At 36.7% G+C, this 16,005-nt stretch overlaps 1 protein-coding gene across 1 annotated transcript in view; it reads left to right on the top strand.

The window, feature by feature from the left end:
* Window positions 1-16,005, top strand: part of LOC133622628 (piezo-type mechanosensitive ion channel component 2) — a 177,838-nt gene that overhangs the window by 148,789 nt on the left and 13,044 nt on the right. The window contains exons 47-53 of the mRNA XM_072915846.1: window positions 1,942-2,156; window positions 2,223-2,381; window positions 2,803-2,950; window positions 4,291-4,479; window positions 7,319-7,411; window positions 12,929-13,098; window positions 15,104-15,220. Coding sequence (XP_072771947.1) covers window positions 1,942-2,156; window positions 2,223-2,381; window positions 2,803-2,950; window positions 4,291-4,479; window positions 7,319-7,411; window positions 12,929-13,098; window positions 15,104-15,220 — 1,091 coding nt within the window. The remainder of the gene's footprint in view (window positions 1-1,941; window positions 2,157-2,222; window positions 2,382-2,802; window positions 2,951-4,290; window positions 4,480-7,318; window positions 7,412-12,928; window positions 13,099-15,103; window positions 15,221-16,005) is intronic.

The following is a 16,005-nucleotide window of genomic DNA, read 5'->3' on the forward strand; positions in this document are numbered from 1 at the left end:
ATTGTATTGTTGTTATTACAGTATTGTAGTTATTACATCGTAGTTATTACAGTATTGTATTTATTGTATTGTAGTTATAGTATTGTAGTTATTGTATTGTAGTTATTATTGTATAGTAGTTATTACAGTATTGTAGTTATTACAGTATTGTAGTTATTGTATTGTAGTTATTGCAGTGTTGTAGTTATTACTGTATTGTATTTATTACTGTATTGTAGTTGTTATTGTTTTGTATTTGTTACTGTATTGTATTCATTACTGTATTGTAGTTACTTTTGTGTTGTAGTTATTATTGTATTGTAGTTATTAAGGTGTTGTAGTCATTACTGTATTGTAGTTATTACTGTATTGTAGTTATTATGGTATTGTAGTTATTGTATTGTAATTTTACAGTACAGTAGCTATAGTATTGAAGTTATTATTGTATTGTTGTTATTACAGTATTGTAGTTATTATGGTATTGTATTTATTACTGTATTGTAGTTATTGCATTGTAGTTATTGTATTGTAGTTATTACAGTATTGTAGTTATTACAGTTTTGTAGTTATTGTATTGTAGTTATTACAGTATTGTAGTTATCGTATTGTAGTTATTACCGTATTGTAGTTATTGTATTGTAGTTTTTACTGTATTGTAGTTACTGTATTGTAGTTATTATTGTATTGTAGTTATTTCAGTATTGTAGTTATTGTATTGTAGGTTTTGTATTGTAGTTATTATGGTATTATAGTTATTACTCTGTTGTATTTATTATTGTATTGTAGCGATAGTATTGCAGTTGTTGTATTGTAGTTATTACAGTATTGTAGTTATTGTATTGTAGTTATTACAGTATTGTAGTTAATGTATTGTAGTTATTTCAGTACTGTAGTTATTACAGTATTGTAGTTATTACAGTATTGTAGTTATTTTATTGTAGTTATTACTGTATTGTAGTTATTGTATTGTAATTATTATTGTATTGTAGTTATTACAGTATTGTAGTTTATGTATTGTAGTTATTTCAGTATTGTAGTTATTGTATTGTTGCTATTACTGTATTGTAGTTCTTTCAGTATTGTAGTTATTGTATTATTGCTATTACTGTATTGAAGTTATTGTATTATTGCTATTACTGTATTGTAGTTATTATTGTATTGTAGTTATTACTGTATTGTAGTTTTTATATTGTAGTTATTATTGTATTGTAGTTATTACAGTATTGTATTTATTGTGTTGTCAGAGTATTGAAAGAACGAAAGTTTGGATCTCATCAGAGCTTCTTCATCAGTTCATGCTCCAAAACCAGATAGGACATCTCTAGTCTGACTCAAGCTGTCCCAAGACTAGATAGCACAGCTCAGTCATACTAGAGATGTCCTATCTAGTCTTTGGGCTCAAAATGTGGGCATCACTAGTTAATTTGGCTAAGCTGCCCTATCTAGTCTTTGAACCAGAAGACTGGATAGGACAGCTCAGTCAGACTAGATTTCATATTTAGTCTTTGGGCTTTAAAACTAGTTTGGACATCTCTACTTTGGCTAAGCTGCCCTATCTAGTCTTTGCACACCAAGACTGGATAGGACAGCTCAGTCATAATAGAGATGTCCTATCTAGTCTTTGGGCTTAAAAACTAGTTTGGACATCTCTACTCTGTCTAAGCTGCCCTATCTGGTCTTTGAACCCCAAGACTGGATTGGATAGCTCGGTCAGACTAGAGATGTCCTATATAGATTTCGGGCTTAGAAAATAGTTTGGACATCTCTACTCTGGCTAAGCTGCCCTATCTAGTCTTTCAACTCCAAGACTGGATAGGACAGCTCAGTCAGATAAGTGTCATCCTATCTGGAGATGAAGATTTTCTAAGACAAGCTGAAGCATATGTTGGATGCCCTGACAAAGAGTCCTAGGTTTCCCCTTTTAGAAAAGTCTAAGTGGTCCTGTGGTCCTCGCTATGCCAGAAATACTCTGCAGCGGCCGACATCACCGAGTCCCTGTCCGAGGACCAGGTCCCTGAGGCCTTCCTGGTCATGTTGCTGATCCAGTTTGGGACCATGATTGTGGACCGAGCTCTGTACCTGAAGAAGTCCCTGCTGGGCAAGTGTGTCTTCCAGGTGGTGCTGGTCTTTGGGATTCACTTCTGGATGTTCTTCATCCTACCAGGAGTCACTGAAAGGTGAGTGGTCACGTCCAGAGTCTGTTCCCGGGTTTCACCACCACCTGATTCCTCTCCGTCCTCCAGGAGGTTCAACCGCAACCCGGTGGCCCAGCTCTGGTACTTTGTCAAGTGTATCTACTTTGGCCTGTCTGCGTACCAGATCAAGTGTGGCTACCCCAACCGCATCCTGGGGAATTTCCTCACCAAGAACTACAACTACCTCAACCTCTTCCTCTTCCAAGGGTACACACAAACTTTACTATCAAAAATGGGACATTTCACGGGTCCCCAACGCAAAATTTCAAATTTAAATACGTGAACAAAATAGCTGCATGACAGGATACACGTAGAAGTCTCAGGAATCCATGTTTGAAAACACACACTCTTGGTTTCCGTCTCCCATTTTTAGACCAAAAACAGGTTGTGTTTTCACAAACTGGTCCTAGGGACTTTGACCAAATGAGCCTCAATTACGATGACAGATACTAAACAAATCACGAAGGAAGATTGCCTAAGTCATAAAATGCTTATGTTGCTGAAGTTTCGATGGTGGCTCGTAACATTGAGAAGGTCGTGATCGTATACGTGTCGCTTGACCCTTGAGTCTCAAGGGGGTGCGAGGGCCCGTTCAACAGTTTTAGTGATGGTTCTGGTCATACATCAGCTTCCGCTTGGTCCCCTTCCTGACGGAGTTGCGGGCCGTGATGGACTGGGTGTGGACCGACACCACGCTGTCCTTGTCCAGCTGGATCTGTGTGGAGGACATCTACGCCAACATCTTTATCCTCAGGTGCTGGAGGGAGTCTGACAAAGTAAGTCCTCTCCTTCCTCCAGTCATTCAACTTATAAATATAAGTCATACGCTATTTTTTTTCTTCTATGTTTAAACCTCTCAACTTCAGCTATTTCTGTCAAAGTTGACTTTAAAAAAAAAAATGTATACCCTTTTGTTAAATAAAACCCTCTTTTTTTATCAGCAGAAACACAAAATATGGATTTTTTTCACCCAACAAGTTCAAAGTGGAATATTTGATGTTAAGTAATTGCATCAAATAATTCATAACAACATTGATTCATTACTATTTTTTGGGCAATGACACCTTTAAAAAAATTACTCTAAAATTCTGAGGGCTCCAAAAAGGTCCCAATCATAAAAATGTTAAAAATGTTAAAAATAAATCATACATTAATTTTTATTTTTTTACATTTCAACACTTAAATCTGGAGATCAACTTTAGATCCATCCTTCAATTATAAGTTTTCATAATTATTTTATTATGTTGTTTTTTTAATGTTTGTATGTTTTATGCCCTTTTTGTCAGCGAAAACTGTTGTTATTTTTTTAGATGGCAAACACACAAAATATGCAATAATTTCTTCATAAAATATTTCAAAGTGTAATATTTGTTGTGACGTAATTGGAAATTGGAGCCTTAACTATGTCAATAATTCATAACATCGATTTTGATTCATTATTATTTTTTAAGCATTGACAAATAAAAAATAAAAATCCCACTAAAATTCTCAGGGACCCAAAAGACTCATAAAAGTGTTAAACATAATTCATCATTTGTTTTATGTTTTTTTTTTTTTTACTTTCAACACTTGAGATTAACTTCAGATCTATCTGTCAATTATAAGAAATTAAAACATTTGATGTTTTTTTTCTATTTGTTTTATGCCTTTTTGTCATAAGATACAACATCTGCAATCATTTCATGACAAAACATTTCAAATTGGAATATTTATAATAATTGGAGCCTTGAATATGTCAATAATTCATAACCACCTTGATTATGATTCTTTTTTCTTTTTTTTAAGTGCAGTACAGTATAAGTATAATAGAGTATAAAGTACAAGTATACCAGAGTATAAAGTATAATAGAGTATAAAGTACAAGTATGCTAGAGTATAAAGTATAATAGAGTATAAAGTACAAGTATACTAGAGTATAAAGTATAATAGAGTATAAAGTACAAGTATACTAAGGTATAACGTATAATAGAGTATAAAGAACAAGTAAACTAGACTAAAGTATAGTAGAGTATAAAGTACAAGTATACTAGAGTATGAAGTATAAGTATACTAGACGTATAAAGTACAAGTATACTAGAGTATAAAGTACAACTATATAACATGTATTTTGGTGCAGAAGTTCCCCCACCCTGCAGGTCAGAAGAAGAACAAGGTGGTGAAGTACGGCATGGGAGGTTTCCTCATCTTCGCCCTCATCTCCATCATCTGGTTCCCCCTCCTCTTCATGTCTCTCGTCCAAAAAGCAGCCGGCGTCACCAACCAGCCTCTGGACCTTTCCATCCAGCTCAGCATCGCAGGGTACCAGGTAGTACTACTACTACTGTGCAGTACTTGTACACACCTGATAGTACTACTACCACCATGCAGTACTTGTGCACACCTGATAGTACTACTACTACTATGCAAGACTTGTACACACCTGATAGTACTACTGCCATCTTGCAGTACTTGTGCACACCTGATAGTACTACTACTACTATGCAGTACTTGTACACACATGATAGTACTACTACCACCATGCAGTACTTGTGCACACCTGATAGTACTACTACTACCATGCAGTACTTGTACACACCTGATACAGCATCGCAGGATACCAGGTAGTACGACTACTACCATGCAGTACTTGTACACACCTGATAGTACTACTACCACCATGCAGTACTTGTACACACCTGATACAGCATCACAGGATACCGGGTAGTAGTACTAATACTATGCAGTACTTGTACACACCTGATAGTACTACTACTACCATGCAGTACTTGTACACACCTGATAGTACTACTACCACCATGTAGTACTTGTACAAACCTGATACAGCATCACAGGATACCAGGTAGTACTACTACTACTATTCAGTACTTGTACACACCTGATAGTACCACTACAACCATGCAGTACTTGTACACACCTGATACAGCATCACAGGATACGAGGTAGTACTTCTACCATCCAGTACTTGTTTTACTAATACAACTAATAAATGTACTTTTCTTTTAGGAATACCACACTTGATACAAGTACTCTCTTTCATTAATACAGCACATACATGTACTTTGTTTTTACTTATACAACAACTTATACAAGTACTTTGTTTTACTAAAAGAACTAATACATGTACTTTCTTGTAGGAATACCACCACTGATACAAGTACTTTGTTTTACTAATACAACAACTAATACAAGTACTTTTTTTTACTAATACGACAACCAGTACAAGTATTTTGTTTTACTTATACAACAACTGCTATGAGTACTTTGTTTCGGTAATAAACCAACTAATACAAGTACTTTCTTTAAGGAATACAATGTATTGCTTTACTAATACAACTACTGATACAAGTCATTTGTTTTACTAATACAACTAATACATGTACTTTCTTTTAGGAATACCACAACTGATACAATTACTTTGTTTTAATAATACAACAACTATTATAATTTCTTTGTTTATGTAATACAACAACTAATACATGTACTTTGTTTTACCAATACAAAAACCATTTGTTTATGTAATACAACAACTATTATAAGTAATTTGTTGTATTAGTAAAACAACTAATACAAGTACTTTGTTTCAGTAATACAACAACTAATACAAGTACTTGTTTTAGTAACACAACAACAAATACAAGTACTGTCTTTTAGTAATACAACAAATATTTTAAGTACTTTGTTTTAGTAATACAACAACTATTATAAGTACTTTCATTTAGTAACACAACAACTAACACAAGTACTTTGTTTTTGTATCACACCAACAAATACAAGTACTGTGTTTTTGTAGTACAACAACGTAGTACATCAACAACAAAGTACTTACTTTTAGAAACACCATTATACCACATCTAATACAAGCACGTTTTTATAGTAACACAACAACTGATACGAGTACTATGTTTTACAAATACAACAACTATTATAAGTACTTTGTTTTACCAATGAAACAACTAATACAAGTACTTTGTTTTACTAATACAACAACTATTATAAGTACTTTGTTTAACTAATAAAACAACTAATACAATTACCTTGTTTTTCCTAATACAACAACTATTATAAGTACTTTGATTTAGTAACACAACAACAAATACAAGTGCTGTCTTTTAGTAATACAACAACTATTATTAGTACTTTGTTTTGCTAATATAAAAACGTTTATATGTACTTTGTATTAGTACCACAACTAATACAAGCACTTCTTTTAAGAATACAACAACTAATACAGGTACTTTGATTTAGTAACACAACAATTAATACAAGTACTATGTTTTACTAATACAACAACTATTATAAGTACTTTGTTTTACCAAAAAAAAAACTAATACAAGTACTATGTTTTACTAATACAACAACTATTATAAGTAGTTTGTTTTACTGATACAAGTACTTTGTTTTACCAATACAAAAACTATTATACCTACTTTGTTTTAGTAACACAACTAAAACAAACACTTTTTTTAGGAATACAACACCTATTATAAGTACTTTGATTTAGTAACACAACTAACACAAGTACTTTGTGTTAGTAAAACAACAACGAATACTAAGTACTGTGTTTTAGTAGTACAACAACTAATACATGTACTTTGTTTTATGAATACCACAAGTAATACAAGTACTCTCTTTCAGTAATACAATTGATACATGTACTTTTTTCTAACCTAACAACTATTAAAATACATTAAAAAAAATATATGAATATACATGCATATGTATGTATATATGTGTATATATTAGGGCTGCAACAACTAATCGATTAAATCGATTATAAAAATAGTTTGCGATTAATTTAGTCATCGATTCGTTGAATCTATGGTATGCGCATGCGCAGAGACAAATTTTTTAAATTTTTAAAACATTTTTTTATAAACCTTTATTTATAAACTGCAACATGTACAAACAGCTGAGAAACAATAATCAAAATAAGTATGGTGCCAGTATGCTGTTTTTTTTCCAATAAAATACTGGAAAGGATAGAAATGTAGTTTGTCTCTTTTATCCGATTATTAATCGATTAATCGAAGTAATAATCGACAGATTAATCAGTTTATTAATCTGAATTATTATTATTATTATTATTATTATTATTATCTTATATATTATTATATCATTAATGTGTACTAATGTGTATATTTCAGCCCTTATTCACCATGAGTGCACAAGAGCAGAACTTGGTTGCCTACTCAGACGCTGGATTCAACCGACTCACCAAAATCTACGCTACCTACCCGGTTAGATGCTCTCTCTCTCTGTCTGTGTGTGTGTGTGTTTGTGAGTGTGTGTGTGTGTGTGTGTGTGGGTGTGGGTGTGTGTGTGGGTGTGGGTGTGTGTGTGTGTGTCACCATTGAATCAGGTTAGAACAAAACATTAGAGGCAGGCCAATCAGAGGCAAGTTAGGGCTTGGCATGACACTTCAAAACCAAGAGGCAAAATCATGTTACACAGCCATGGCAGAAAGGAGAGTGGATGACATCATGAGAGGATTTATGTCAAGTCAAACACAAGGTGAAAGGATGTCACTTCAGGAGGGCTTCCAATATAAAAGCTTGCACTCCACTAATGTAGTAGTTTAAAGGGGAACTGCACTTTTTCATTTACAATCCTTATGGAAGACAAGAACATATATGTTTTTTTTCTTTATTTATGCATTCTAAATTGTAAAATATGGCAAGTAGGAGGTGGCTAATAATGCAGCTAATAAGAGTACACTATTGCACCTAGGAAGTACTCTAAAAAATATCTGAAAAGCACCATCAATACCATTTATATGTTGTGACCTGAATATTAACAGTATTAGTGATAATGTTGTTATATGCGCTAACACAGAGGAACTACTTTCAGTAGATCACAGAAAGCTAACTAGCAGAGGTGGGACCAAGTCATTGTTTTGCAAGTCACAAGTAAGTCTCAAGTCTTTGCCCTCAAGTCCGAGTCAAGTCCCGAGTCAAGACAGGCAAGCCCCGAGTCAAGTCCAAAGTCAAGACTGGAAAGTCTCAAGTCAAGTCCTAAGTCCTGCATTTTGAGTTTCGAGTCCTTTCAAGTCCTTTTAACCACAGACTAATATATTAACACAGATTGTGTATGCTTTTCAAACGCTGTATTTATTTATTAAAACAAGTGCATTTTAAATTGCAGGAAAGAAAATTGTGCTGACATTGCACTTTATAATAGCACTATTAACCAGTCATTTTAAACATTAACTCATTCCTTTACAGAACAAACACATTGAAAAATAAAGTACAAATGTACTTATTTGTACAAAAGTGTTAACATTGAAAAAACATGACATATACGTGAACTTAACAAAAAAGTTGTACTTTTTATATGTCAGGGCCCTATGCTGCATTGCATTTGCAAAAGACCAAATTAGCCAAGAGTCTGTCAGTCATTTGTGCACGATGGGGGCGTAATATGATGCCACCATGGCTGAAAACTCGCTCCACTGGAGCACTGGAGGCAGGCACTGCCAAGACTCTCATGGCCACTCGGAACAGTGAAGGAAGAGTCTTCATGTTCAATGCCCAGAACAAAAGGGGGGAGAGAGTTGTTTTGGGTTGGTGCACTACTTGTAAGTGTATCTTGTGTTTTTTATGTTGATTTAATAAAAAAAGAAAAGAAAAAAAAATTATTTCTTGTGCGGCCCGATACCAATCGATCCACAGACCAGTACCGGGCCGCGGCCCGGTGGTTGGGGACCACTGAGGTAAACAACCAACAGTATGTCAGAAAGCTAGCTAAAACGGTACACATATTCATAATATAGTATACATTTTAACTGACCTTTATTTTACTATTTTTGTCTTTTTTTAGGTGGCTAAAATACGCGGTGCTGCTGACCGCCGTCTAACGTTACGTGTGATATATTGACTAACGTAACCCTGCTTAAAAAAAATCACTGAACAAAAAGTATGAATAAGGTAGTGAACTGCAACAGATTCCCGTGTTTGCAATAACGTTATAACGTTAGCAGTGAGTTTACAGCCTCACTAATTTAACTACACAGCAAATAAAAGTCACGTTACTTAGCCAATAAACGTTATCTTACATTCAAAACTTACCCTTCTTTGTGCAACTTCAAATGCCGGACGAAGTTGGAAGTTGTTGCCTCTCTCCATCAGTAATTTTCGAACCGCATGTGTTGCATACTGCAAACCGTTTTGTGTTGACCACCTCGTAATTTTTATACCCAAACAAAATTATTTTAGGTATAATTTTTTGTTCACTGGCGTGTGGTTTGGACATGTCTTCTTCGTTGGTTGTCCTGCAATTTGATTGGATGAATGCTGTGTGATGAAAACAAAGTAGATCTAATTTGATTGGCTGTTGTACTGAGACCACACCAGCTGACACACGCAACGCTGATAGACAAGTACACAATGAAAAATACGGAGCGCTCCCGAATAACTTTTTCATCTTTGGGTTTTGGGGAAAGTAGCAAGTCATGTCAAGTCATGTCAATTCAAAAGGCTCAAGTCCAAGTGAAGTCACAAGTCATTGATGTTAAAGTCTAAGTCGAGTTGCAAGTCTTTTTACATTTTGTCAAGTCGAGTCTAAAGTCATCAAATTCATGACTCGAGTCTGACTCGAGTCCAAGTCATGTGACTCGAGTCCACACCTCTGCTAACTAGCTTATGCTGCTATATTGACATATTGAGCTGCTGCATCACCTCTGAGTATACGTCGCACCCACGGCCAAACTATGAAGAAAACGTCGACTTATAGTCTGAAAAATACGGTACATTTAATGGAGAGTAACTACTAGCTTATTTCTATTTATTCAATAGCTTAGTTCCATTTAATGGAGATTAACTAGTAGCTTAGTTACATTTAATGGAGCGTAACTAATGGCTTAGTTACATTTAATGGAGAGTAACTAGTAGCATATTTCTATTTAATAAATAGTTTAGTTCCATTTAATGGAGAGTAACTAGTAGTTTAGTTACATTTAATGGAGCGTAACTAATGGCTTAGTTATATTTAATTGAGAGTAACTAGTAGCATATTTCTATTTAATAAATAGTTTAGTTCCATTTAATGGAGAGTAACTAGTAGCTTAGTTCCATTTAATGGAGGTAACTAATGGCTTAGTTACATTTAATGGAGAGTAACTAATGGCCTAGATACATTTAATAGATATTAACTAGTAGTTTAGCTACATTTAATGGAGAGTAACTAGTAACGTATTTCTATTTAATCAATAGCTTAGTTCCATTTAATGGAGATCAACTAGTAGCGTAGTTACTTTTAATGGAGAGTAACTAATAGCTTGGTTATATTTAATAGAGATTACTAGTAGTTTAGTTACATTTAATGGAGAGTAACTAATGGTGTAGTTCCATTTAATGGAGAGTAACTAGTAGCTTAATTACATTTTCCAAGTAACTTGCCCACCACTGATGTGTTTATGTTTTAGCTAGCATATGCTAACATTAGCCTTGTTATAACATCATAAGTCAATGAGCATCCACACACACACACACACACACACACACACACACACACACACACACACACACACACACACACACACACACACACACACACACACACACACACACACACACACACACACACACACACACGAATGTTAATTACATCAAACAAATATTGGTAAAATCACATTCTCTGATGCCTAAAGAGCTGCACTAGTCATCTGAGAGCATGATACTGATAAAGCATATTTGAAACATGATACTGATAAAGCATGTTTGAAGCTTGATACTGATAAAGAATGATACTGATAAAGTGTGTTTGAAGCATGATACTGATAAAGAATGTCCATCCATCCATCCATCTTCTTCCGCTTATCCGAGGTCGGGTCGCGGGGGCAGCAGCCTAAGCAGGGAAGCCCAGACTTTCCTCTCCCCAGCCACTTCGTCCAGCTCTTCCCGGGGGATCCCGAGGCGTTCCCAGGCCAGCCGGGAGACATAGTCTTCCCAACGTGTCCTGGGTCTTCCCCGTGGCCTCCTACCAGTTGGACGTGCCCTAAACACCTCCCTAGGGAGGCGTTCGGGTGGCATCCTGACCAGATGCCCGAACCACCTCATCTGGCTCCTCTCGATGTGGAGGAGCAGCGGCTTTACTTTGAGCTCCCCCCGGATGGCAGAGCTTCTCACCCTATCTCTAAGGGAGAGCCCTGCCACCCGGCGGAGGAAACTCATTTCGGCCGCTTGTACCCGTGATCTTGTCCTTTCGGTCATAACCCAAAGCTCATGACCATAGGTGAGGATGGGAACGTAGATCGACCGGTAAATTGAGAGCTTTGCCTTCCGGCTCAGCTCCTTCTTCACCACAACGGATCGATACAGCGTCCGCATTACTGAAGATGCCGCACCGATCCGCCTGTCGATCTCACGATCCACTCTTCCCCCACTCGTGAACAAGACTCCTAGGTACTTGAACTCCTCCACTTGGGGCAGGGTCTCCTCCCCAACCCGGAGATGGCACTCCACCCTTTTCCGGGCGAGAACCATGGACTCGGACTTGGAGGTGCTGATTCTCATCCCAGTCGCTTCACACTCGGCTGCGAACCGATCCAGCGAGAGCTGAAGATCCTGGCCAGATGAAGCCATCAGGACCACATCATCCGCAAAAAGCAGAGACCTAATCCTGCAGCCACCAAACCGGATCCCCTCAACGCCTTGACTGCGCCTAGAAATTCTGTCCATAAAAGTTATGAACAGAATCGGTGACAAAGGGCAGCCTTGGCGGAGTCCAACCCTCACTGGAAACGTGTCCGACCTACTGCCGGCAATGCGGACCAAGCTCTGACACTGATCGTACAGGGAGCGGACAGCCACAATCAGAATGTCTGAAGCATAATACCGATAAAGCATGATACTGATAAAGCATGTTTGAAGCATAATACTGATAAAGCATGATACTGATAGTGCATGATACTGATAAAGCCTGATACTGATAAAGTATGTTAGAAGTATGATACTAATAAAGCATGTGTGAAAAATTATGCTCATAAATCATGTTTGAAACATGATACTGATAAAGCGTGATAGTGATAAAGCATGATAACGATAGTGACAAAGCCTGATACTGATAAAGCATGTTTGAAGTAGTGAATAGTGATAGTGCATGATACTGATAGTGATGGTGCATGATAGTGATAAAGGATGATAGTGATAGTGCAAGATACTGATAGTGCATGATGGTGATAGTGCATGATAGTGATAGTGCATAATAGTGATAATGCATGATACTGATGGTGCATGATAGTGATGAAGGATGATAGTTTATGATAGTGATAAAGGATGATAGTGATAGTGCATGATAATGATGGTGCATGATAGTGATAGTGCATGATAGTGATAGTGCATGATAATGATGGTGCATGATAGTGATAGTGCAGGTTAGTGATGGTGCATGATAGTGATAAAGGATGATAGTGCAGGATAGTGATAAAGGATGATAGTGCATGATAGTGATAGTGCATGATGGTGATGGTGCATGATAGTGCATAATAGTGATAATGCATGATAATGATGGTGCATGATAGTGATAGTGCAGGTTAGTGATGGTGCATGATAGTGATAAAGGATGATAGTGCAGGATAGTGATAAAGGATGATAGTGCATGATAGTGATAGTGCATGACAGTGATGGTGCATGATAGTGATAGTGCATGATAGTGATAGTGCAAGATAGTGATGGTGCATGATAGCGATAAAGGATGATAGTGATAAAGGATGATAGTGATAAAGCAGTAGTGATGACACAGGTGTGTTCCTCTCTCAGGGTGCCATGCAGTTCCTGATGAACTATCAGGCTGAGGACTTGGTAGTTGCCAAGATCAAGAGTGATGCTAGTCTGTTGTGGACCGTCAGTCCTGCTAGTCGCCAGGACATGATCCAGGAACTAAGTACTTCTCCTCACGTCTACATCACGCTACGATGGACCCTCTACAGGTACTACACTACACCTGTGTACTATTAGTACATCACTACGAAGGGCCCTCTACAGGTACTACACTACACCTGTGTACTATTAGTACATCACTACGAAGGGCCCTCTACAGGTACTACACTACACCTGTGTACTATTAGTACATCACTACGAAGGGCCCTCTACAGGTACTACACTACACCTGTGTACTATTAGTACATCACTACGAAGGGCCCTCTACAGGTACTACACTACACCTGTGTACTATTAGTACATCACTACGATGGACCCTCTGCAGCAGGGGTCCCCAAACTTTTTGACTCGGGTGCCGCATTGGGTTAAAAAAATTTGGCTGGGGGCCAGGCTGTGTATATATATATATATATATATATATATATATATATATATATATATATATATATATATATATATATATACAGTATATATGTATATATACATATATACATTTTCTTTATAATCCGTTTTGTCATTTCACATCAATTAACATTGATGTTCATTAACATTTAACATTGTCACGTTATCGATGGGAAAATTCATTTTTAGACAATATGGTTTGCCTGAGCGGCTAGGAGACACAAAGAGTAACAAGCGGTAGAAAATTGATTAGAAAGGAAAGATTTAAAAAATTGAAATTAAAAAATTAAAAATACTTTACTACTATTAGTACACCATGCTAAGATGGACCCTCTACAGGTGGTACTACACTACATCTGTATACAATACTCTGTACTATTAGTACATCACTATGATGGACCCTATACAGGTACTACACCACACCTGTGTACTATTAGTACATCACTACGATGGACCTTCTACAGGTACTACACCACACCTGTGTACTATTAGTACATCACTACGATGGACCTTCTACAGGTACTACACCACACCTGTTTACTATTAGTACATCACGCTAAGATGGACCCTCTACAGGTACTACACTTGTGTACAATGCTGTGTACTATCAGTACATCACACTATGATGGACCCTCTACAGGTGGTGCTACACTACACCTGTGTACTATACGCTGTACTATTACTACATCACTACGATGGACCCTATACAGGTGGTACGACACACATCTGTGTACTAGTGCTGTGTACAATACTGTGTACTATTAGTACATCACACTATGATGGACCCTCTACAGTTGGGACTCTACACTTCTGTGTACTAGTACTGTGTACAATCTATAAAATACTGCGTACTATTAGTGTGTACAAAGTATAAAATAGTGTGTACTATAAGTGTGTACAATCTACAAAATACTCTGTACTATTAGTGTGTACAACCTATAAAATACTCTGTACTATTAGTGTGTACAACCTATAAAATATTGTGTAATATTAGTGTGTACAAAGTATAAAATAGTGTGTACAAAGTATAAAATAGTGTGTACAAAGTATAAAATAGCATGTACTATAAGTGTGTACAAAGTATAAAATAGTGTGTACCATTAGTGTGTACAAAGTATAAAATAGTGTGTACGATAAGTGTGTGCAAAGTGTAAAATAGGGTGAACCATTAGTGTTTACAAAGTATAAAATAGTGTGTACAAAGTATAAAATAGTGTGTACAAAGTATAAAATAGTGTGTACAAAGTATAAAATAGTGTGTACAAAGTATAAAATAGTGTGTACAAAGTATAAAATAGAGTGTACTATTAGTGTACAAAGTCAAGTAGTAATAGTACTGTCTGTCTATATGTTGACAAGCAGTAGGATCTTTTCTCACAAATATTTCTGCACAATTTCTCAGATGTGCTAAATGAAGACACAAAATTGCTTCAGAACAATTTCAGTCTTGATAAATCACACTGCACCTGTTAAATCATTATATTTACTCCTATCGGTGTTGCGATGATTAGCATATCATCTGCATATTCATGAGGACACTCCTTATCCTGATCACTAAACAGACACAATCCTCTGCTCACTAGTTTGCACGTGTTTTAGTACAAGCAAACCTTCAGTAGATCAGAGCCTGAGTGACATCCTGACTGTTGACAGGAACGCTTCCATCTCCATGCATGCTAAGAGTGCAGGAGAACACACGGTCAAGTATGATGACCACACCTTGAAGGAAGGAATCCTGCGCATGCTCAAGGGCGACAGCAGCCAGCACGTGTGAGTCCATCTTTGATATCAACATCTGCACCATACTGCCCACACACCATCTTTGATATCAACATATGTACCGTACTGCCCACACACCATCTTTGATATCAACATCTGCACCATACTGCCCACACGCCATCTTTGATATTAACATCTGCACCATACTGCCCAAAGATATCAACATCTGCACCATACTTCTCAAAGACCATCTTTGATATCAACATCAGCACCACACTGCCCAAAGACCATCTTTGATATCAACATCTGCACGATACTTCCCAAAGACCATCTTTGATTTCAACATCTGCACCATACTTCCCAGAGACCATGTTTGATATCAACATCTGCATGAAACTTCCCAAAGACCATCTTTGATATCAACATCTGCACGATACTTCCCAGAGACCATGTTTGATATCAACATCTGCATGAAACTTCCCAAAGACCATGTTTGATATCAACATCTGCAACGATACTTCCCAAAGACCATCTTTGATATCAACATCTGCACCATACTGCCCACACACCATCTTTGATATCAACATATGTACCGTACTGCCCACACACCATCTTTGATATCAACATCTGCACCATACTGCCCACACGCCATCTTTGATATTAACATCTGCACCATACTGCCCAAAGATATCAACATCTGCACCATACTTCTCAAAGACCATCTTTGATATCAACATCAGCACCACACTGCCCAAAGACCATCTTTGATATCAACATCTGCACGATACTTCCCAAAGACCATCTTTGATTTCAACATCTGCACCATACTTCCCAGA

Source organism: Nerophis lumbriciformis, linkage group LG23 (genome assembly GCF_033978685.3).
Source record: "Nerophis lumbriciformis linkage group LG23, RoL_Nlum_v2.1, whole genome shotgun sequence".
NCBI classification, from domain to species: Eukaryota; Metazoa; Chordata; class Actinopteri; order Syngnathiformes; family Syngnathidae; genus Nerophis; species Nerophis lumbriciformis.